Here is a 25019-nt window from a genome sequence, read left to right as displayed (position 1 = left end):
ATGTGATGGTAGTAATTTTCAATACTATTTAGGGCAGATAGGGTGGATTGTATGCGCATTGGGACGCAGGCTGTGTCTGTGCTGCATCCTCTTCATTTAATAAAGCACTCCTTATGAATAATCACGGATGATTCACAGCCTGTGTTTTGTTTTGTGCGTTTGCTGAAGGAATCGTTTGGATCATGGCGTGTGTGTGTATGTGTGTTTGTCGCCGCTTCACTGACTGGCTCTGATTTGACTCTGTCAGCGTCGATTCAGTGAACTGCTGATCTGATTCCACTCCGGATCATTTGATTCCTCTGCTCCGTGTTTAGGGAGCGGCACTGAACAGACATCGTCGATCGCTCACGTGCGTCATCGCTGACAGGCGGCTCAATCGAGCGGTGACGTCATCGAGCATGTGAAGATGGCGGATCCGAGTGCAAAACAAACCGGACAGAAAAGGTAAGAATGGTTTATATACAGCACATTGTCATGATTTTAAAGACTGAATCTCACGAATGCAGCTGCAACTGTGTCCGTAACGCAGGGCAGACGTTCGTGTGTCATTAAAAATCACAACGAACCCACATTAAAACGGACACACCCAGAGAAACGTCATATTAATATTTGTATTTATGTTCATACGTAATGGTAAATGTATCCTGTTAACATGCTATTAATAGTCTGAAGCAAAGACAAGCAGCAGTTCCATTTACATTTATGATTATATTCATAATGCGGATGTTGGTCTGAACTAAACAGCTCAGAATCATTTCAGATTTGTCATCACTGTTTATTCATGTTCGAGAGTAAAGGTACCAGTAAGCCCATTTGCTTCTCGGAAGCTGCAGTTTGTCTGTTTCTTTGTTTTTGTCTCTTGATTGTAAGTTTAATTTTATGCTCCCTATTGAGGGCCCTTCAGATGATCACATGATGTCACACTCATTTATCTGTTCCTACTTCAGCTGCATATAAAAGATAATGGTGTTTTTGTGCCTACAATCATGACAAATAAGCTCTTCCTCAAACGACTGTGAGTTTTGTGAATTATGGAGAGCATCCGACGTGACGATCATTCGCACTAAACCGCTGCTCCGGTGTCTGTACTAGATCTCTCCGTCTGTCAACACTTTCTCCTGTGATGTCTTCCAGCAGCCGAAGACAAAGTCATGCTCAAATGAGTCTGAATGACAGTAGGCATTAGGTTTTGCTGTACAGGATCCGTAGAAATGCTTGATGTGATGTTTTACTCCAGTCAATATTCAGGACAAACGGCTCACTAGATGCATCACAACTTTTGACAAGATGTGTTTTCTTTCATTAGCGTGTAGGTTGGACGTAGCAATTTTAGGTATTCAAGTGTTCTTTTAGCGGACTGTGTAATATAATCCAGTGAGATTTTGGTATGATCGAGGAGGCCACCATTCAATGATCTTTTTCTGTGTGTGTGTCTGTTCCGCTGAGGTTATAGTTTACGACACACGCTCGTTCCCGACTGAGATCAGCTTCAGGCTGGTCATGAACGCGACGTTAACGATTTACCTCAGCTGCCTAATAACAGACTACTAGTGTTTTCAGACCATTCACAACTTCTTGTATTTCACCACATAAACACACTCTTAGTCACAGGTGGTAACGTCACTGTCAAACGCAGCTGCTTATGAAAATGTTCTTGTTGTGATTCAGAGAGTTTTGATTATTGAGACACGTTTCAGTTCTTTTCGCACATCAGGACAGTCGCACTGCAGAATCTCCCTTCATAAAGACGGTCGGAGTTTTGAACACAGATGTTTTCCGCTGTACAGCTGGTGTGTTCTGTGTTTCAGCGTGAAGATCGCGGCGGGGGCCGTCGTGTGTGTGGAGAGCGACATCAGAGGAGACGTGACTATCGGTAGATTCCTTCATTTCACCGCACTGCTCACAATAAAGTTGCTGAAATGCTTCAGGAACTTTTTTTTTTTTTTTTTTTTTTAATTATCGTATTATTACAGCGATGATCCACAAATAAAATTTATTATGGATTGTAAAACTGACAGTTGTGTACCTGTCCCCTGATTGGCCGGTCCAGTGTTGCAGTGTTGCTATAGTAACGGTGACACGACATTACCAGATCTCCTAGCGACGCCAATCAAAATAATGAATTTGTGAACATTTGTGTTGTTAATATGTTCATGTAGAAATTGTTTTATTAAAGCAGTAAGATACTCGAGATACTGTGATTGAAGAGCTCGTTTTTACTGCTTAATTATATCCTAATAACTGCGATCTACTGCCTCCAAAAGATTCTTCGTTGTGTTTCAGGAGCGAGAACCGTCGTTCACCCGAAGGCGCGGATCATCGCGGAGGCCGGACCCATCGTGATCGGAGAAGGAAATCTGATCGAGGAGCAAGCCTTGATCATCAACAGGTAAACGCTTTCCTCACGTCATAATGACAATTCTATGTTTACTCACCCTCATGTCGATCCTAACTTTTACTATATTAAAGGCACTATATGTAAGATTTTTGTAATAAAATTTCCAAAAACAACTTGCACAGTGTTATATATTTCATGCAGTTGTGTACTTACGTTATCTCAAAAGTTCTCAAGGATTTGTAAATCCAGAGAAATTCCAGTTTTAAATAATGAATCGTCCCTGGTCATTGTCACCTATCAGTGACGCAATATCTGCGCTATCCTTTGTTTCCGCTTATGATACTATTATGGCAACACACGTGGTCAAATGCGGAAGTTGTAGTTTTACCGCATGCGGATCTACATAGAAACTACATAGAAACTTCCTATAGGCGCGTTATTTGAGCAGACATTCATAGAGCGAATATTAAGCAGAGCGTCACACCGCCCAGTGACAGCGGCTAGAGGAGAGTGAAACTGCGTGCTGACCACTATATATATATATATATATATATATATATATATATATATATTTTTTTTTTTTTTTTTTTTTTCTCTCTCGGGCAAAAGCCGAAAATGCCATTTTTGGCGGCTGAAAATTCGGTGCATCTAGGGCTGGGCGATAATTCGATAACGATAATAATTGCGATATAATTTTCCTCGATAAAACAATATGAAGAGTTCGATATAATTTTTATGCGTCAAAAGCGGAACTAAACAGCGCGACTCATTTGAAAAACTGCCTGGAAAAACCGAGCGTGTCGCACCGCATGCACGTCGTAACCGTGTTGCTTCCGTTATGAGCGCAGCTGCCGCGCGCCGACATTTGAAATAACGAACTTGAACGCGCAAAAGACGCGATATGTGATCGGCTCCGTCACGCGAGCACTAAACAGCGCTGTGAGATCCAGTGTGAAACACTTGAATTCAGTGATGAACACAAATGACTCTGTGATTCAAACTAGTTTAAAGCTGTGTGCAACGAGACAGTCAGAAGACTTTTCAATCTACACATCGCCATCATTTACCGTGGATTTACTGTAGTAACACTCACTGCACCATGGTATTGTGACAGCAGCGTGAGATATTCCCATTGAATTTTATTACAGGAGTAATGGTTTACAATTATAGTATGTGTGTATTTGTGATTAAGCTACAGCATGTGTGCATTTATACTGAATGTTTTCAGACTACCGTTTTTCATACAAATAGGCTACCTATAAAACCATGTAGTTATATTTTTACCATGGTATTGAGGTACCATTATGTGTGGTTTTAACTGTGTTTATCATGGTTTAAAATGTATGCTTGCTACTATGGGAGACCAATGCTTAAAAAAAAAAAAAAAAAAACTGGGTCAGAATAAATTTAACCAAATAAAACTGAGGTTGCTACAATTTTTACAGATGTTACTGAACAATAATTTACCTCTTCATCCTCAATCTACTATCAAATGTGCATTTCTAGGAGACAAAAAAGTGATATTATTATTATTATTATTATTATTATTATTATCAGACAACCCAAACCTGTTTCTTGATTTGAAACAATATAACTCATTAGAACATGCAGAAATTAATTTTTCTATTTAGATATTTATTTTGTTAAGGAAAATTAATGGTCTGGTTTCTACAATTTTCACTTTGGAGCAAAAATCTGACTTTAAATTTGACAGAAATAAAGATTTGACATTTATTGTGATAATTATCAATATCGACTGATATGAAAAAAATTATCGTGATAATTTTTTTGCCCATATCGCCCAGCCCTAGGTGCATCCCTTGTTTTTATCAAGTCTGGTGAGCAAACCTATGGTAATGTAATTAAATACAGTATGTGCTGCACAAAACCATTTAGCCATACTTGCAAATACGGTGGGTTCGTTCAAATTTAAATTTCCGCTCTGCTCGTAGTGGAAAAGCACCCTCAGAATGACTGTTTTACACACGTAAAAATGCGCATCATTAACCCGCCAAATCATGACAAATAGTCATAAAAGGCTAATATTAAATCAAATTTCATGTTCTTTGGAGGTAATTCATTACGATGACATAAAATACTGTTATGAAATGTACAGGTAAGTTAATAAAAAACGAATACATTACCTCATCTGTGAGCATGATTTGTGAAAACGACATCTCCCAACGTTCCATGCTCCGTCATTGCGTCATCGAGCTTCGCCTATGTTATTGTTTTGAAAATGCGACTTCTAGCGGCGAAAACTTACATATTGTGCCTTTAAATCAGTGTTTCTCACCCCTGGTCCTGGGTGCCCCCCAGCACTGCACATTTTGTAGGTCTCCCTTATCTGATACACCCATTTCAGGTCCGGGAGTTTCTTCTAATGAGCTCACGAGTAGAATCAGGTGTGTTTGATCAGGGAGACACACAAAATGTGCAGTGCTGGGGGACGCCCAGGACCAGGGTTGAGAAACACTGTATTAAATGAATCCTGAGATTTGTGTTCTCCTTTGAAAGTTCATTCACCGCTTCAAAAAGGTTCACAACAAAGAATTTATAGGAAGACTTTGTACTCCTTATACTTATGAATAGGAGAAAGTGCAATGCCCAATATGGCGATTAAGCCCCGCCTTCTAAATGCAAGAGCCAATCGTTGATTAGGAAAGTCATCGTGTCATTGCAGCTGCCATTAGAAGCTCCAGTTCCTATCCACAAGTTTCCTACACCCCATGAGGCCTTGCGTCAAAAGTGGGAGCGTCTTCCGGTTCAAATTAAACAAACGGGACGTGACACTCATTCATTCAACAGTTGACAGGAGTGACGGGCAAATGAAGCCTTTCCTCTGTTTCGGGAAAAGATTCAAAGCTTCGAGAGTGTGAAAACAGCGCGATCTGGTGGTTAGTAAAAAATAAAGCAGCCAAAGGCCTGTGAAGCTCCGTCAGAAGAATCATTTACCACAATTTCCATAGAGCGATCCATGTTATGTGCACAAATAAAAGCCTAACCGTGTGTGTTTGTTTGTTGAATTTCTGACTCTGATAAATTAATTTACTCCTTGAACAGTGACATTTGATGCCAGTACGAATATCAATGTGATGTAATAGAAGAATAATGTACACATATATTAATTGCATATAGCATATATTTGATTTTCCTGAAACAATTTGTATTCTTCATATTACTTGTATGATTGGGTATTTAAAAATGTAATTATTAAACGGGTAAAGTAGGATCTGGGGGTCGAACATTAGGACGCGCAAAGTGAATCGCACACATGACTAGACAGAAAGTGATGCTTCTACGAAAGGGATTTTTTTACGTTAACAAGGCTTCATCTGGCATGTCCTTTAACACAAGCTCTGATGTCTCGGTTCAAATGTCATTTCACTAGTTGACAGTCATTCAAGATTTAGCGATCCAAACTTGCTAATGATGTGGGAACACAAATTCGGTAAAGCATTTGTTGTCCATAAGAACGTAATGACATCTCTCATAAAGGTGTGCATCTTTACAAAGTAAACAATGATCTAAAAAACACTTAGCCGCACACAAAATACCATTGGTATACTACGTCCGCCGCCTCACCGGAAGTTTTACCCACATTCTTTTTTACAGTAGCGCCCCCCCCGGAAACGTGTGGATAGAAACATGAAAAGGCGCTTGTGGCTGCACATGTGCATTGGCCGCTTTAACCTTGAAAAAGAAGCTTTTTCAGTGCTGTTTAAGCATAAGAAACAACAATCATGAGGCAGTTGTGGTCAGATTTCTTTGGTGATTTCAAATATAAAATTGAATCGTAAGCTTGGTAAACCGTTTTGGAGAGTTTTATGTTTCCCCGTTCAGAGAAACAGGAGCTGCACGTGCACGGCCGACAGGCGTTTCAAAGATGGCCGCCGAGTGAAATGACTTGCCTTAAAGGGACTTTGGTTCATAAAGTCTTCATGAACGCAATCCGCATCCAGGTCTTCTTAAGAGACACTTTATATAATAAGCAGATTTAATTGTTTTATTTTCATATTAATTTTGGGTTTGAAACAGCGTGGGGGTTTGCATTGACAGAATTTTCATTTTCAAACTGACACGTGTGAACTCTCATGTTGTTTGTGTGCAGCTATCCTGAAAACATTCTTCCCGACGCCGAGGATGTCGAACCCAAAACCATGAGCGTCGGTGTCAATAACGTCTTTGAAGTCGGCTGCGGTACGTCTTCGTTTCATCAGAACGTTGGCTCGGCGTGAAGCTTCTGTCAACTAAATGTAACTTGAATTTGTTTTCAGTGTCTCAGGCCTTGAAAATCGGGGACAACAACGTCATTGAATCCAAAGGTGAGGAAAAAAGGGCGTTTGAAGCGCGTGCTGACGGAGTGACGCAGGTAAAGTGCCGCTGATGGCGTTTGTGTGTTTGTGTGTTCAGCTGAAGTCGGCAGGAACGTGATTCTGACCAGCGGCTGCATCGTCGGCGCGTGTTGTCAGGTGAACACGTGTGAAGTGATTCCAGAAAACACGGTTATCTACGGCTCCGAGTGTTTGAGACGCGTGCAGACCGAGAGACCGCAGGTAAGGCAGGCGCTCGTGCGTTTCCGCTAAAGATAAACGAACGCTGTTATTCTGACTGTTTGTCTCTCCATCCAAGCCTCAAACGCTGCAGCTGGACTTCCTGATGAAGATTTTGCCCAATTACCATCATCTTAAGAAAACAGTGAAAGGAAATTCCACTCCGGCGAGAAGCTGAAAATGCAGAGCAGCTGAGAATCTCAAGTATAACGAGACAAACACTTTCGCTTAATTTCCTTTAAGTCGCAGCATGTCATGTTTCTGTATTATAGTGTCACTGGTTGTGTTGTAAGTTATTGATGACACATTAAATATTCCTTCATACCGTGTCGCTGTTTCTTGTGCACTTCTGTTTCTCCTCCACATGGTGGCGCCAAATTGTTATCGATGTGTGCCTGTAGACTCTTCTGCGTCCTGTTTTGTTATTGTGCCACGTGTATATTTAATTCATCAATTTGAAGGTTGTTGTTTATTTCACTACAGTTCTGATGATTGCTGATAATATAGTATACTTAACTTCTCATTTTGTTGAATATGACATTGTGTATAAATAGCAAACAACGAGTCTGTGGGCAATAAAGGGCAGCGATTCACTGCTGGTTAAACTGTTGTGACAGATGACCTTTGCATCATGGTTTCAACTTCTGATGGGAATTGACACTTTTCTGCATTACTTCCATGCACTTTGAAAAATTCTGAGTGTTGTTTTTTTTCCCTCCCGTTTAGCAAATATTTAAGTGTTCATGGGAAACTGCTGATTAATGACACTGAGCACCATTTTATAGATTTATCCACTCACCATTTGTCAAACGAGGGGAGAACAGTTTGAGATTTTATTGTTATACGTTTCAATGAGAGTTGAGCACGACGCCACTATGACGCGCAATGCGGGGCCGCGCATCTCACCGCGAGAGCGCGCCGGAAGAGTGAGAAGTACCGCACGCGCTCGTGAGTTTAGATTTCAGAGACAGAATGAACAATACCGGCGAGAATGAGGCAAACAGCCCGGAACAAGAGGTGAGCTGATTTATTTATGGATTGAAACAAACTGAAGGCTGGCAGTGATGATGTGAACTATGTGATAATTACACGCGCGACATCAGTACTCGTGTGAATGAGCAGATCTGTGTGGTTTGTTTTTGTACTTTTCTGTCATTTTTCATGTGCATTTTTCCCTCAGTCTGAGTTTGTGAGACTGTCTTCTGATCTTTCGTTCTTTATTCTAACTTGAGGAGCAAGAATCGTCAGGAAATAAAAGCTCTGTAATACTCTGAAGTGTAATTATTCTGATATTTGTCGAATAGTGCTGTGGATCATGTAGAATAAAGCGTTTTCTAACTCAAGTCACATTCAGGATGAGGCTGCAGGTGTGGAGATGTTTTGCAGCTTCAGCATCATCTGCACGTTTCTTGTCTCGTTTTTTTTTTTTCTTGTTCTGCAGGTCAGGACTCTTTTTGTCAGTGGTTTACCGCTGGACATCAAACCCAGAGAACTTTACCTGCTATTCAGGCCATTTCAGGTGCGTGGAGAAACTTGAATCCAAAAGAGGCAGAACAACTTTTCAATGTGTTTTCTTGCGTCGGTGATGTTTAACATGAAATTACTGTTAACATGAACTGTGTTTCGGTTTTATTCTCTTGATTAGGGCTACGGAGGTTCCTTAATCAAATTTACCTCTAAACAGGTAAGAAACACGATTCCTCCAAGTATGAATCACAAGTATATAATGCATATTATACCAGTATGATGCACTAATATTCTCGGCGGGTCTTTTCACTTTTCCGGGGTTTTCCAAAGTCGTGATGAAACCGTCCTAAACTGATGAACGTACGTCACTCCCTCAGCGGTTACATTAGAAACACAATCACAGCAGTGTTAACTAAGTAAAAAAAAGTTTGTCCAGACTAGCTTTGTTGGCTAGAGAAAACCTGGATAGAGTTGACAGTAGTTCATAAAGCTTGAGATTTGCAGAAGTCATGTAGTCTCAGACAAACAAGGCTGTTCTCTGTTTCCCAGTATGTTGCTATGCGGTTACTGGGGTATTCTGAGTGGTTGCTGATGTTTACTGGATGGTTGCTAGGGTGTTCAGGGGCACATTTTCTATTGAACTCTATTGGTAATGACGGAACCTGTGACCATAGTTACCCTGATAGCACACGTACATCTCGGAGACGTCTATTTGACGTCTGCATTGACATCTGCAAGACATATTTTTTACAAAGTTTGCTCATCTGCAATATGTCTATTGGACGTTTCCTATCAGATGTCAAATAGACGACTATTAGATGTCTTTAAGATGTTTATGATTTAGAATGTATGTAGAACTGACATCTTACAGACGTCTGCCAGACGTTTCTACACAGCAGATGCTTTTCAGATCAAGAGATCTTTAACAGACATCTTGCAGACGTACGTGTGCTATCTGAGTAGCTAGCGATGCAGCCCTGGATGCTTTTTAGGGTTGCTGTGGGGTTGCCAGCGTGTTTTGGTTGGTTGCTACGAGGTTGCTAGGTAATTACAAATGTATTCTGAGTTATTGCAATAGATCATTAGACCTGATAACAAATGGCTATAAAACTTTATAGCCAAACTTTGTTTGTTTGTTAATGTGTGTGTTTATGATTCACTTATGATGTTTGTGTGATGAATGTGTGTTGCAGGTGAGGCTTTTATTTATTGTTCTCCTGAATGGATGAAAAATGTGTCCAGGAAAGAGTTATTTATCTACATCAAGTTTTTAGCTACATGTTTATGTCAGTGCGTATGTCATTCATCCTGTCTAATCTCTTTTGCGTTGTTTTAAATGCTCCTTTAAATGTGATGTAACAAATGAATTTATAAAAATATAAATACTTTCATGTGGAGTCTGAAGTACTATGAGTTTGAAGTCTGTTTAAAATGGTTTTAGATAGCTGATGTCATCTCTCCATATTCTTTCTTTCTTTTTCTTTCTTGCTAGCTTTTGTTGCTTTCTTTCCCTTTCTTTGTGAAGCTTTTAGTATTTGAAGTGTCTGTGTATTTTTAGAAATGTTTCTCTTGCTATGTCTTTCAAAATAACTTAAAGGAAGTGGAGACACACTTCCTGTGTGATAATGAGGGCATTTTAGGGTTAGAATATATCATTATCTTAAAATGAAAACCACTGTGTCTATGAGAGGCTCTCACTGATAATGTTTGTGCCTCTGTGAGTGTGTGTCCCTTTGTCTGAGTGTGTCCTTGTAGGGACATTTTTGGTCCCCATGAAGAAACAAGCTTATGAATCATCTAGAAAGTTTTAAAAAAAAAAATCTTAAAATGCACAAAATTCTTCTGTGAGGGGTAGGGTTAGGGGTCGGAGTAGGGTCAGGGGATAGAAAATAGCACTGACCTGATAGAAAATCAATGGAAATCTATGTCTAAGTCTAATATACAGCTGCATCTCAATAAATTAGAATGTCGTGTAAAAGTTTGTTTATTTCAGTAATTCAACTCAAATTGTGAAACTCGTGTATTAAATAAATTCAGTGCACACAGACTGAAGTAGTTTAAGTCTTTGGTTCTTTTAATTGTGATTATTTTGGCTCACATTTAACAAAAACCCACCATCTCAGCAAATTAGAATACTTCATAAGACCAATAAAAAAACATTTTTAGTGAATTGTTGGCCTTCTGGAAAGTATGTTCATTTACTGTATATGTACTCAATACTTGGTAGGGACTCCGTCTGCTTTAATTACTGACTCAATTCGGCGTGGTATGGAGGTGATCAGTCTGTGGCACTGCTGAGGTGCTATGGAAGCCCAGGTTTCTTTGACAGTGGCCTTCAGCTCATCTGCATTTTTTGGTCTCTTGTTTCGCATTGTTCTCTTGACAATAGGCGCGTTTCCATTACCCTTCAAGATGCACAAATTTAAATTGCGAATTGAAAATACGTCTAATGGAAACGCGTCAATTTAGCCAAAACTCCCATTTATCGCAAAAACGTTTTTACGCTGGCATGAGGTGGTTTTTCAGGCGATTCGAAAAAGGAATATTTCGCAAAACTGCAATGGAAACGGCTTTTTCGCACATGTAAAAAGTCATGTGATCATTCTTCAGTGTACTATAAACTCCAAGAAACACTTCATATGTAGCCGTTCTCAACTATAAGGTGCTTTCCCTGATATTAATGCTTAGACTATGTACGCTGCACGCATCTGCAGAGTGTAACGGCTCTGACGCGGTCACCGGAGCTGATGTTATGTTTATATCAGCAGCACCGCACACGTTTCTGAAGCGTCTCTCCGCGCTGCTTCTGTAAAGATACACGCATACGCCTCTTTTGATTAAATAAAGCCAAAATCCATCCAAATCCCACCAAAATCCGTTGCCATGACTTTTCATGAGAGGAACAAATTCCGTTTTAGTCGCATAACATTGGTTAATGGAAACCAATTGGAAACCATTGGTTAATGGAATCATTTCACAATACTTTGTTATCAACATTTATAAAATGACGCCAAAGTTTTGCGCAAATCTGTAATGGAAATGCGCCTAATACCCCATTCTCTATGGGGTTCAGGTCTGGTGAGTTTGCTGGCCAGTCAAGCACACCAATACCATGGTCATTTAACTATGGTCATTTTGGTGCTTTTGGCAGTGTGGACAGGTGCCAAATCCTGCTGGAAAATGAAATCAGCATCTTTAAAAAGCTGGACAGCAGAAGGAAGCATGAAGTGCTCTAAAATTTCTTGGTAAACAGGTGCAGTGACTTTGGTTTTCAAAAAAAAAAACACAGTGGACCAACACCAGCAGATGACATTGCACCCCAAATCATCACAGACTGTGGAAACTTAACAATGGACTTCAATCAACTTGGGCTATGAGCTTCTCCACCCTTTCTCCAGAATCTAGGACCTTGGTTTCCAAATGGAATACAAAACTTGCTCTCATCTGAAAAGAGGTAAGACGCCTCTGACATCGTCTGGGGTTCAGGAGTGGCTTAACAAGAGGAATACGACAACTGTAGCCAAATTCCTTGAGCCGTCTGTGTGTGGTGGCTCTTGATGCCTTGACCCCAGCCTCAGTCCATTCCTTTGTGAAGTTCACCCAAATTCTTGAATCGATTTTGCTCTCAAGGCTGTGGTTCTCTCGGTTGGTTGTGTATCTTTTCCTTCCACTCAACTTTCTGTTAACATGCTTGGATGCAGCACTCTGTGAACAGTCAGCGTCTTTGGCAATGAATGTTTGTGTTTTACCCTCCTTGTGAAGGGTGTCAATGATTGTCTTCTGGACAACTGTCAGATCAGCAGTCTTCCCCATGATTGTGTAGCCTAGTGAACCACACTAAAAGACTGTTTTGAAGGCTCAGGAAACCACTGCAGGTGTTTTGAGTTGATTAGCTGATTGGCATGTCAACATATTCTAATTTGTTGAGATAGTGAATTGGTGGGTTTTTGTTAAATGTGAGCCAAAATCATCACAATTAAAAGAACCAAAGACTTAAACTACTTCAGTCTGTGTGCATTGAATTTATTTAATACACGAGTTTCACAATTCGAGTTGAATTATGGAAATAAATGAACATTTCCACAACATTCTAATTTATTGAGATGCAGCTGTAGTATAATATAGTGCTTCTCTGTTTGTGCCACGGGATTGGCTTCCCGAAGGTAACTAGGAGTTACACAAGCTTCAGTCTGGATCCAAGCCTTACGAAGATCTGAAATGACTGAACACCAGAGAAGAGATGACGACGACCCCTCTGAGGACCTTGGATGATGCCTGAAACAACATACAAAACGACCAATTTACCAACAACTGCTAAATAAAATGTTTAATTTTCTGTAAAGCTGCTTTGCAACGTTTTGTGTCGTGAAAAGCACTAAACAAATAAACTTTGAATTGAATTAGATAATATTGTCAAATAAACGTGTGTGTGTAGGTTAGGGTTAGATGTAAAGGTTGAATGTAAATATTCTTTTTGTTTATCCGGGTTAATGTTGACAGTGTTTGTGTCCTCAATGGCAGATAACAGAATATTCATTTCTCTGTTCGTCATTAGCGTTCAGTCTCAGTCTGTCAGTTTTCTATCAGTGATAGTGGTCAAAGCTGTAGTTAAACAGTTGGTTTATCTGGTTAAAGAACTGCTGAGTCCTGATCTCCTGCAACATTAATTTTAATTCCTCCAAAGTCAATGTAAAATCACTGCATCGACTCCGAAAGCAGAATCAAGTCCTGACTGGTATTGTTGTCTTGAACGTCCTGTTTCACGTTACAGTAAATAAAATGTGCTTTAAATGTCATTTCATGTTGGCTTTCACTCAGTCGTCTCACGTGAAACTCTCTCTCTCTCTCTCTCTCTCTCTCTCTCTCTCTCTCTCTCTCTCTCTCTCAGACGGCTGTTTTGAGCAGTTTGAAGAGCTTTCTCTTCTCCTCACCCTGATTTCTTTGTGTTTTCTGCAGCCGGTGGGGTTTGTAAGTTTTGACAGTCGCTCAGAGGCGGAGGCCGCTAAGAACGCCCTGAACGTAAGTTTAACGCTTCATCTAAACATAACATTGCTAAAAAAAGACCAAAGGCTCCTCGCGTGGTGATTTTGACAGAAGACACACACAGTCACATTTCTGTATGAAACAGAAGAAGGGTGCAGATTTGAGCTCTTCATAGCAGCGGTTGTGGGAACTCAAGCGTGAATCTGTCCAGACGCCGCTTTTGCCTTGAAAATCAGGCATTCCATAGATTAAAGAGCTTCATCTGCCTCCTTTCTCTGTCTCTCGTGTTTTCATTGATCCAGGGTTTGTTTTTAATCTCAGTGTGAACAAGAGAAACTGACCTTGAGAGGATTTGAGCTCTGCACTTAATAAATCTTAAAATTACATGTACACACAAATAGTGAAAGGCAGTATTATTATTATTTATTTATTTTGCATTTGTATTTGTATTAGAATGTTTCTCATGACTTTGTATGGGTTACTGTCTTGTATTTGACTGGGGGGGAAAAAAGGCTAGTTTTTAACTTCAGATATTAATGTGTGAATTTCATCTAAATTTGATGCTTTTACTGAACTCATGTCACACAGACAGCCGTAATGAAAACTGAAGTAGTTTTAATGTTTCTGCTGTAAAATTGCATTAGAGGTTGAGAGGTATTTATTGTTTTGACCGATTGGTGAAAAACCAGTCGCAATAGCTTTTAATAGGTGAGCACAGTGGGGTGACAATCACAGCATGACAAATGATCATCATATCGGCCCAAGCTTAACCTCATATCACACAAATCTCCATGAGTGAACTTTCTTTGTTACTTGACAATGCAGTATACTTGACAGCAATGACAGTATGGAATGCAAAGCTATAATTTACAAATGGTAGCCCCACGTAGCAGTTTTTATTGTGCAGTGGGGTCTAAGCGGTACGAAGCATGTGTAATATAGCATCTTTTATGACGGTAGATCAACTGCAGTGGATCTGTGGTGTCTGGATTGGTGTTCTTCATGTGTTACAGCCCCAGCCTCTCAAAGCATTTCATTGCAGTGGTGTTAACGCCACAGGTCGCAAGTCATTAAGACAACTTTTCAGTCGGTTTATTTTGCTCTCCAAACTGTGCACAGTTTATAGAACTATTTGCATTTAGATCCACCATCTGAGAACCACTGCTGTAGAGATCAGTATGAATGAAATGAAAAGGCTCATATCATAAGTTGATAGATTCTGCATGTTTGCTGTAATGAGGTTTGTTCTTCTTTGTTAGGGTGTTCACTTTGACCCGGATATTCCCCAGACTTTACGGCTGGAGTTTGCCAAAGCCAATACCAAGATGGCCAAGAACAAACTAGTAGGAATTCCAAACCCTTCTCCATCCAGACAAAGTCCTGGACCTCCCTGTGTCAGTCGAGAGCCCTGTGAGTAAACACACACACACACACACACACACACACACACATTTTTGTCTAACTATATCCTCCTGACAACCAGCTGTGGAGTTTTGTTCTCTGTAGAGGACATTTCTTTTAGGGAAATTCTCTTAGAACTTACATGTCACAGTTTTATGTCTGGATGCCCTGTAAAGAGCACATTCAGGTCATTTCACACTGTTAGACATTTCAGAGGGTTTTTACAGTAACTAACTGGCAACACTGTTGCCAGTAAGTACTGTAATTAAGATTTACAGTAGCAAACTGTATTTAATTTACAGTTGCAAACTGTAATGTTTTACACTAAATTACTATTAAAAAATCAAATCCATCAGTATACTACTGTAATTTATTCATTTTAACATAGATTTCAGTAGATTTTATCATTTTTTATATTGAATTCATTTTATTTTATTTTTACTCTACATAAGTACTACTGGCATTCAAAAACAGACACAATTCTAACCCTAACTACAACATATCACATTCTTTTTTGTTTAAAACATTGCATGTATAACACTTAAAAATACAGTTTTCCAATGCTGGAACAGTGCATCTTCACCTTTTCTCCTGTCTTAGGATGTTTTGCAGTGCATTATGTTGTATCCTCTGGATTTATCCTCACAAAGAATCTTTAGGCAACAGAAACATAATGGGGAAAAAGACAAGCAGCCAAAGAAAACACAGCCATCTGCAAAACCCAGGTGCTGCTCCAAAATGTGGCCACCACCTTTGCTCACCATCCATTTGTTAGTGACAGAAATGTCAAGCAGAAATGGGACACTCTTAAAAGGAAAATCCTACACAGAATACGCAAACTTCTCAAAACCATAGTTGTTCTCTTACCATGAGCTATCAGTCTCAGGGTGGTTGTCATGCGCATGTCATTCTTGATGCTTCATTGCAGTTGCCTTTAAAACACAAACACAAAAAAAATGCAGTAAATCTTAAATTTCATTAAAAATTATAACAAACTAATTCTAAAACTAGAAAGGCAGTTAGCCATAAAACGTAGCCATAATACAATACGCGCTGCTCGTTAAAAATTATTTTAATTCCGTAACTTAATTAAATAAGCTGACAAAAGCCGTTTGAAACGACAGCGCGGTTTACTATAGTAAAGTTTGTTACCGCCATGTTGACGGGTAAATGTTACTAGGTTAAACTGGTGTGCAAAAATCTGACAAACACTCAGACAAACGTACATATATTTTTACCTTACTTGCTGGTCTTTAGCTGCTTCCGTGTCTTCCTCGAACAGGACAAGAGGCAATGTACAACCCATTATATATACTAACTACAGTGGATGCTTACAGTAAAGTGATGCCCCAGTATATTTCTGACTTACAGATGTACTCCAAGCGCTCACGCTGTCTGACATGAAGGACAAACATTTTCCAGTCATTACAAGCGATGCAACACATCCAGTGTAGTTCAACTTGGGCTGTTGCGGTGTTGTAGACACGGTGTTGGGCAAATCGTGTCAATCCAAACATAATGAATGAGGAAAATAAAATGACCTCAACAGAATGCCCCAAAAAGGCCGTTACAACAAATACAGTGGTATACAGTAATTAAAAAAAAAATAAAATAAAAATACAGCAAGTTTCTGTATGTTTACGCCCTTATGGAAACATTATACTATTTTGATGATGATTTACATCTGACCAATTTTTCAATTGTTTGGCATAAACCAACATCTCAGGAAAATGTTATAGGCTTTAATTTAAAATTTGACTTTGCTACGAAACAGGACATTGATTTCTTACATGTTCACTGTAGAGGACACCATGTTTATCACACGTTTTTGGAGACACAAGTGAATAGGGAAAGAAATTATACATCCATATTCCTATAAAATATTAGATGTTATTGTGAAAATCTTGCTAATTATTACTCCCATTATTGCACTTATTTTTTTTGTTTCATTACATGTTGTCCCAAAAAACACATTAATATGCAAATTTTATTAAGTGTATAGATACATTGTGTACAATAGGAAAACCCGTTTATGGCCATTTTACACACATACTGCATTAAGCAAAATGACACGTTAGATTATTTTTATACAAAGTTTGGTATTAAAAAAATAATTAATTGGTGATTTAAAAAAAAACTTTTTTTTTTTTTTTTTTTTTCCCTTTTCATGTCTATTACCGGTTTGACTGTAAATCATGATCAAATTTTCCACGGTTAGGGTTACCGTTTCATATTTTAATTATCATTAAAACCGTATTCGATTACCACGATTTGAACAACTGATGATAAATAAATTCTGTACAGCATAAAGCACAGTTTTACATAACAGTCTCATTTGCGCACGGCACGGGGAGTGGTTTCGTTTCGTGTGAAAAGACGGCGGAAAAGCTGAAATGTTTTTAAAGAGCTAAGGGCATAGGCGCCGATCTTCACGGAAATAATGGTGCACCCACGGAAACACACAAGATAGTCTGTTCATTTTAAGCAATAAGAAATTCATTGCAGCTTTTACAACTTTATTCTCTTTTTCATAGTTAATTAGAAGCCGTTTTTGGCGTTATTTTAATGGTAAATGTCAAGAATGCATTATTGTATGAGAGGGCGCCAGCACGAATCTCTCGGCTTGCAGCGGCTTCCTCTCCCATGTATATAGTGATCATGGCTCTGCGCTCCCTCAGATATTACGTGTGCACCCTCAAACATTGTCCTGTGTACGCGTGAATAAGTGCTTATTGTAAACAGGTATTTGTTCATTTTATTTAGTGAAGCACAACTCTCATAGAAAGAACGTGTGTATTATTTGGTAACTAATGTATTTGCAGTCTGTGTGTTTCACTAAGTAATTGGGGAGTTGGGCACCCACCGGCAGAAACATAAATCTGGAATTATAATGAGTATATTAATTAATTATATGAATATACCATTGAAGGTTCGGATTGTCTTCAGAAAAGATTTGATGGCATTTTGCTTTCGTCTTCACTCCATATAATATCTGAAGAAGTGTTCTTAGTCGCAGTGCTGCTTTATCCACGGAGTTCACGGAAACAGCTGTAATTCAGCTTTTCCATAAGTGCCATCTAGTGTCATACAGTAGATTTACAGAGACTTACATTTACAGTTTTTGTCTGGCCAAAAAAACAGACCGAATTTGCATGCCCTGATGTAGCATAAATTCTGACCGGTTGATGAAAAACAAGCTTAAGTGGATTCTGCACATTTAAACAGTTCAGACCAGTTATCTAGATTATTTATGGAACAGATAATAATATAATAATTTATTAAATCAACTTTCATTTTGACTTAACCCTTTTCTTTATTTAAAGGCTGAAATGTGAGGTTTATCTTTTTATGAAACTTTTTCAAAGTTTTATTTGAAAATTTACATTCAATATTTGAACATGCTATTTAGTTGTGACTGTTGTGAATCATGTTGTCATTTAAAATCCAGGCATCATTGGTAGGCTACTGTTGTTGTTTTAGTGATTATGCAAACAAAAAATCCTTTTATTAGTTGTTTGTTTATTTTAAATATATAACTTGGTGAAGTGATTGGTGTCAGTACTTTTTGAACACTTCCAGTACACTTTAACAATACCGTGATAATACTGATAACCGGGATAATTTTGGTCACTATAATTGTGATAAGAAATTTTCATAACGTTACATCCCTACACATAAGACTCGATTAGTTCCGGGTTTAACGAAGGCCCGCCTTCTGAAAAACGAAATGTGTTGTGATTGGTTAGCTTAGAGTGGTGAACAGCTTAGACGGTGTTTCAGTACGGCCACGCACTCTTGTCGAAGAAACAAGTTCCGTGTACAACTGTTATCGCAAGCTAGATTAAAGTGATTCTTGTGTTTTAAATATGGATTTTTTTTTTTTTACAAAAACGCATCGATTCACTACAGGAGTCCTTTATTGGGAATTGAGCTTGGGAGTGCCAGGATAAATTTTAATATAACTCTGATTGCATTCGTCTGAAAGAATGAAGTCATATACACCTAGGATGCATGGAGGGTGAGTAAATAATACGCTACAGTAGTGTTGGGTCCTGTCCTCAGCCTGATCTTATCGTGACCTTAATTTCATTGCCTGAAACCAGCTCCAGCATAAGGCTAAAAGCAACCTGACATTATCAAAGATCATCATCACTGATCAGCCTAGCCTATTCTAGGGCACGTTTATGGATTTAAAAAAACACTTGCATTATAAGTGAAGCTATCTACATTGTATGATGAATAAATCTCTTACCACGCACTGCACACGTCTGCGGCGCGTTACTGCTCTGAAGTGGCCACTTTAGTCAATGCTTGTGTTTATACCCACCGTTTTCGAATTTCGATTTATTTTAATGATATTTTAATGGACTGCGTTGTGACATCATTGCATGCAGAAAACAAACGTCGTAGTTCTTGAAAAGGTATTTTTAAAAAACAAAATATCTCCCTTTGGAGTGGACTTTGAGATTTGTACCTTTGTAGATCTTTTTTATGCCCGAAGATACACAACACACACTGACTAAAGTTCAAAAAGCGAAAAAGCATAATAGCACCCCTTTAAAGTCCTGGTATCCTCTACAGAGGACATAGCATAACATATGAATAAAATATAATTTTTCAAAAATGTTATTTTTCCATTTTTTTTCTTATGCTCTAAACCATGCAATGACATGAAAATATATTAAAATCACAAAACTTTTTTTTTTTTTTTTTTTTTTTTTCTGGTAGTCAGGAGGGTGTCTACACTATAACTATTCTTTATTTTACTTATTATAAATAAAAACTTGCAGATCTGTCAGATGCACCAGGAAGTCAAAATAATACTCATAAGCTACAGTCAGATTTTGTACCCATAATCCCCTGTACCAGACCTGAGTTAATGTTGGTTTAGGATCTACACGTGGAAAATAATTTGTGTGAAAGGCTCTCAGTCACCTGAAACGAACCAAAAATGGCCCCTTAGAAATTGGTTCAGTCCTCTTGAAGCCTGTGTACTTCATTTCGGTGTGTCACTTCGTCTAGTGCATGAAGTGAGCTTTTCACATATTCAACCTCGACCATGAGTGTGGACGGACGCGTTCGGCATGTGCATTTCACCTAGTGGGCCTTTAGTTTGTGAGTCTCAGATCACATGCGCTGTTGTCCACGTGGACAAAAGATGGGTCTGTACAGAGACGTGAGTGTGGACATAATGACTTTGCTGATGATAAAAATAGCTGGAGCTCAGGGGAGGTTTAAGCCACAATATGGCGCACACCAAAACTCACAATCGTTCTGATGTTTGCGCAGATGAGTTCACAGTTCCAGCTCTGTATCCCAGCAGTCCTGACATGTGGGCGTCATACCCGCTGTACCCCACTGAACTGCCACCACCTGCGTATGCCTACAGCTCATCACTGCACGCTCAGGTAACGCACGTCTCCTTCACACCGGCACGTTTGCGCAGTAAACAGCTGATCAAAGCGCAGCGATAATTCACAGCCACATACTGTAGTATACACACTCAGTAGGGTCATAAACGTTTTGGTTATGAATGATGCTAATGTATGCAACAAATGCATCTGCAGTATAAAGAGTAACAGTTAAAATATAAATTGCACCAAGGCATTTTTCAATTATCGGCAGAAAGTTTTTCTGTTTGGCCGAAGCAGGACTGTTTTATTCACTCGTGTATTACAAGTAGTTGAAGAATGCTGTCTAATAGTAAAAAAAGGAGGCGTTACAATTCTGTCTTCATTCAGCAAATATACAGTAAAGTCTTTGAAATGAATTTCATGAACTTGTCTCTGTTGTGTGACGGTGAGAGAAAGTGAGAGGGTCACATAAGAAAGTCTTCATCCTCAGACTTTGAGTTTGTATAAAATGAGAAAGTGAGTCCACATATGACACGAAAGACATGAAAGCAGCACCAGTTTCATTTAAAAAACAAAAACTAAAAAAAAAACATCTGATATAAAGACATATAATTAATATTAATTTCATATTTCAACAACTTCTTTATTAAGCTCAAATTAGTTTCTCAAACTGATCTTGAATGATTGCAAAATATTTTAAACCAACTGCATATTGAACATCCAAGAATCAGGCGATGCTGAAAAACATGAATAAAGATGTTAATTACAATGAATGGTTTGATTTGTTTTGTTTTGCATCTGATTTACTGGCGTACTTTCACCTGTGTTGTACTCGCTATTAGAAAGGATTCATTTTTAAATTACTGTTCAAAGCTGGTGGGCTGCAAACCTATGCATGTGAACATAAATGGCGATGCTGATGAACTGACTTGAGTTTTTTTTTTTGTTTTGATTTGTTTTGTTTTGTCAGATTCGCTGGCTGCCGACCACAGACGCAACCAGTCAGAGCTGGAAGAGCCGACAGTTCTGTTGACGTTTATATATGTGAGTATATCTCACACACACACACACACACACACACACACACACACGCATGCAGTGAGAGAGAGAGCTTCTTTACCTGAAAGGACATCTCTGTTTTGAAAATTAGACGTGTCCGTGTCTTATAAGGTTGGACAGTATGACAAAGTTTGTGTTACATTTTTTTTTTTTTTTTTTTTGGAAACTAAGCTATCATGTCTGTTTACAAGCAGTTTTTATACAAACCATGGAAAGTGTGAGGCCTTTTCTTTCTCAGTTCTTAAGTCATTTTCACATTTTTATGAAAAATCCTTCAGTGTGTTCTCTATTTCATGGAACACAAAGGCAGATTTTAGGAAGAATGTTATTCGTATTTTCCACTGACTTTTATTGTATAGAAAAAAAAACAATGCAACACATTTAATCCTTAACTACTCTGTTTGAATTCTGCAGTCTATTAATCAAAATAAACATGAAAATCCAGAAAGTACAGGAGCAACAAAAAAGACACTAACACCTTTCATAAAATCAAGACAATACCAGATGATGAACAGAAACAAACTCAGGGCTTAAAAAACAGCGAACAACAAACGAGTGACGGGAAAATGAGAACAAAGGAAACCAGATCGAACTAAACTAAACCAAAACAGAACAGAACATACGCATGATAACAAGATCCAGTCTCTTATAAAACTTGGTAGACCAGGTCAAACGGATTACAGAAATGTGAACACTGTCCCACGTATTTTAACATGGATTATTAAATATGTTCAATTGAAAATGTTTTGACAATAACTAAATAGCACGCGTTACGTCGGATCTCACACGTTTCACACAAGATGCCGTCGTGTGCAGTTTCTCACATGCATGTTTCTCAATCAAAAGGACTTCTGAGCATTAAACACTAGATTGAGACGCTCTAATAGTCTGCTGGCTATGACATAGAGGTCACAACGTGAAAATGTTTTAAAATATATTATGAAAAAATACTTAATATTAAAATGTTTATATGGTCTGGCTTACTGTGAATGCAATACAGTGAATCACAACCATTCTGTTCTTTCAGCGGTTTATGTCAATGGCAGTTTAGCGTTATGTGTTTCATTTACAACAATCCTGAATTTTCCTAGTGAGCTCAGTGCTGACACATTTTCCCAGAATTATTTTAACAGTTTGATCCAGAAAGCAGTTCTGAAAACATTGTTAATTTTTGCTCTTAAGATTCAAAATGAGAATAAATGTTATTAGGGTTATGAAGCGTGCGTTCAGGTTACCAGCAGCTTTAAACGCTCATACATCACCAACCCTGAATTAAATATGTCAGTGTTGTGAGTGTTTGTGGTAACAGAACTCGTTAATGTGACGTCTGTGGAAAACGCCATGACTTCTTCGTCCATGAACACTTTCAGCTCTCTTCCATCAGAGCAGCAAATGATTCAACTTAAAATCTACAAATCAGTATTTCGTGATCAGTAATGATAAATAAACCATGTTCAGGCATTTGAAAGGTAAAGGTAATAGCAAGATCATGCTCTATTTGCCTCTGCTAATACACAACTCAGAATCTCAGTTTGGTAAACTATAATCCACCACAGATTAGGACTATAATCCACACAGTGTAGTCTGGAACAGGGGAAAAGTGTGTCTGTACTGCCACAATATACTCCACTCTCATCAGTGTCTCAGTCTCAGGCCTGCTCTCATAATGAGCTGTTGATGATGTTGATACGGCGTGCGAGGGAAGAGAGAGAGGGCATACGAGCAGACCCACACATCTGTAAACAAGAAAAAAATACATCATCATCATAATAATAATAATAAACAGATTTTTGTTTTGCCATAGTCTGATTGGATTTTTATCAGGAAAACAAAAAAGATCTTTGTGAGGAGCTGAAGAACAGATTCTGTTCATCGAGCGGCTTTGTGTGTTTCTGCAGTTTGAAAACCGTTTCATGTTTTTCAGTCTGCAGGTGTGGCGGCGACACAGGCGATGCCCTGATCTTGTTCTGTCTTTCTCTGTTCATCTGTATCTCTGTGTCTTCTGCCAGATACAGATACTTCAGTTTGAAACAAGAAGTGAGTAACCGTTACGAAAGTGATAACGTTCAATCAGCAGCTCGTCGTCACAAAATAAACCTGACACACGCCGATTACATTGCTACACATGGATGTGAAATGCTGATTTGAGTATGAATTGTTGCATTTTGTGAAGAAGAAACGTGGAGTAATATACGGAAACAAGCACAGCGACGTAGGAAAGAGTAGTTCGGTGTCATAAATACAAGAGTGACACGAGTCACAATCTCGTCTCTCATAGACGCGTGTAATAACTGCTTATACAGACAGATCACTACTGCTGAAATGAAAATCTGGTATTAACATGACTAAAATTACTAGTAACGTGATTATTGAAATGTGTACTCATACATTTGATCAAACTCTTATTTACTTGATGTGACGAGAATAATCTTGAAGAAATATACAATCAAGGCCAAAAGAACATATACTAAAGATATTCACCATTATCAACAAGTGTTTCTCATGGCCTGTTTTAATGACAGTCTAACATATTAATCATCTAAACTAATGATAAAATGATGAGTGAAAATACAAATGTTTGATTTTAAAGTCTATGATTAAGATGACCTGTAGTCTGTTACTGTCATTTTTACTCTTCCTTACTCTCTCTGTTTGATATCATAGGCTGCTGCAAACCACAGGACCACAGGACTTCTCTTCTTTTCTCTCCTCTTCTCTTCGTACACTTTGTGAAGTATTTATAATGTTGTTATTATTGGTTCAGTAATTACTGTAAGACCTGATGGGGATGATGCATGATGCCTTGCAAAAAAAAAAAAAATGTTGATATTTACGCATTTTTAGATATTGCATTACTAATTATTATTATTATTATTATTATTATTATTATTATTATTATTGTTATTGAGCAAAATAAGTATTTTTTATAATGAATGAAATGAAATGTTTTCAGTGTCATTTTAGTGTAATTGCTATGTTGTTTCTACTGTATGTACAAGAATGTTTTTAATGGCCATGGATGTTTTATTGAGCTTTCATGAGCCTATTTGAATCATTAAAAACACTTTATGTGAGAAGCGTTTGAAGACAGTCTGAAAGACTCATTTAATGTTTAAATATAGTTAGTGAAACTTTGTCCCACTTGGATGTTCTAATAATAGAAAATGCTTTGTATTAGACCATCAAAATCTGCCCATCAAAACCTTCAAATTATATGTGTACTAGGATGTTCGTCAAGTCGCTGCAAAATTTTGGTGTTGAATTGAGACTTATAACCCTATTAACTCCACTGTATGTCAAGTCAAATCACCTTTCTTTGCTTTATGCCGTTCAGATTGTTTCAAACAGTATGGCAATAAACAGGAAAATAATAATCAATAATTCAAACTTCAAATATGAGGCACATCCACATTCTGCTACAAAAGCATCTCTAAAAAGACAATTGTCATTATTCAGCTGTAGTCCTAAGTTCAGTTCAATAACAGTGTTGATGTTCCCCATTTTGGCAATTATGAAAGGAATTTGATTCGGCTAAAAAACAGCTGTACGAGACCGAGTTTGAATCTGATCACATTCACATTTAGCACTGCTGAATTTTACTACTAATTTATGGTGTTTTTTGTCTGTTTGATTACGTCATTAATTGCTCTTTACCACACATCTCTGCCATATGTGCATCGACATAGTCACCAATAGTAAGCTACTACTAAATCTATTGTAAAAACTTTAATTTGGTGTGAAGTTGCTTTGCAACGATATGTATCGTGAAAAGCACTATACAAATAAATTTGAATTAAACAGAATTTTCATATCAGCTCTGAGAGGCGTTTATTTGAAATAAGAATAAAGTAAAAATTTGACAAA

General features: G+C 38.2%; 2 protein-coding genes across 3 annotated transcripts; both read left to right on the top strand.

Moving 5' to 3' along the window:
• Positions 1–311: 311 nt before the first annotated feature.
• Positions 312–7220, top strand: dctn6 (dynactin subunit 6). The gene is made up of 7 exons (XM_051102267.1): positions 312–444; positions 1809–1873; positions 2284–2389; positions 6450–6538; positions 6616–6663; positions 6752–6894; positions 6971–7220. The coding sequence occupies exons 1-7, from the start codon at positions 407–409 to the stop codon at positions 7067–7069; spliced, it is 588 nt and encodes a 195-aa protein (XP_050958224.1). The 5' UTR covers positions 312–406; the 3' UTR covers positions 7070–7220.
• Positions 7221–7363: 143 nt separating this feature from the next.
• Positions 7364–24343, top strand: rbpms (RNA binding protein, mRNA processing factor). Of its 2 annotated transcripts, XR_007826453.1 has the most exons (9): positions 7364–7908; positions 8333–8410; positions 8537–8575; positions 13315–13377; positions 14601–14751; positions 20032–20150; positions 21067–21140; positions 23080–23192; positions 23820–24343. XR_007826453.1 is itself a non-coding variant. In XM_051102268.1 (8 exons), exons 1-7 carry the CDS (start codon positions 7864–7866, stop codon positions 21127–21129), a joined length of 558 nt encoding a protein of 185 aa, XP_050958225.1. In that variant the 5' UTR covers positions 7364–7863; the 3' UTR covers positions 21130–21140; positions 23820–24343. The 2 variants fall into 2 exon arrangements, 1 of the variants encoding a protein (XP_050958225.1); XM_051102268.1 differs by lacking the exon at positions 23080–23192.
• Positions 24344–25019: the final 676 nt, after the last annotated feature.

Source organism: Labeo rohita, unplaced genomic scaffold, assembly GCF_022985175.1.
Source record: "Labeo rohita strain BAU-BD-2019 unplaced genomic scaffold, IGBB_LRoh.1.0 scaffold_218, whole genome shotgun sequence".
NCBI classification, from domain to species: Eukaryota; Metazoa; Chordata; class Actinopteri; order Cypriniformes; family Cyprinidae; genus Labeo; species Labeo rohita.
Note: the sequence above shows the minus strand (reverse complement) of the source record. Positions and strands in the feature narration are given on the sequence as shown.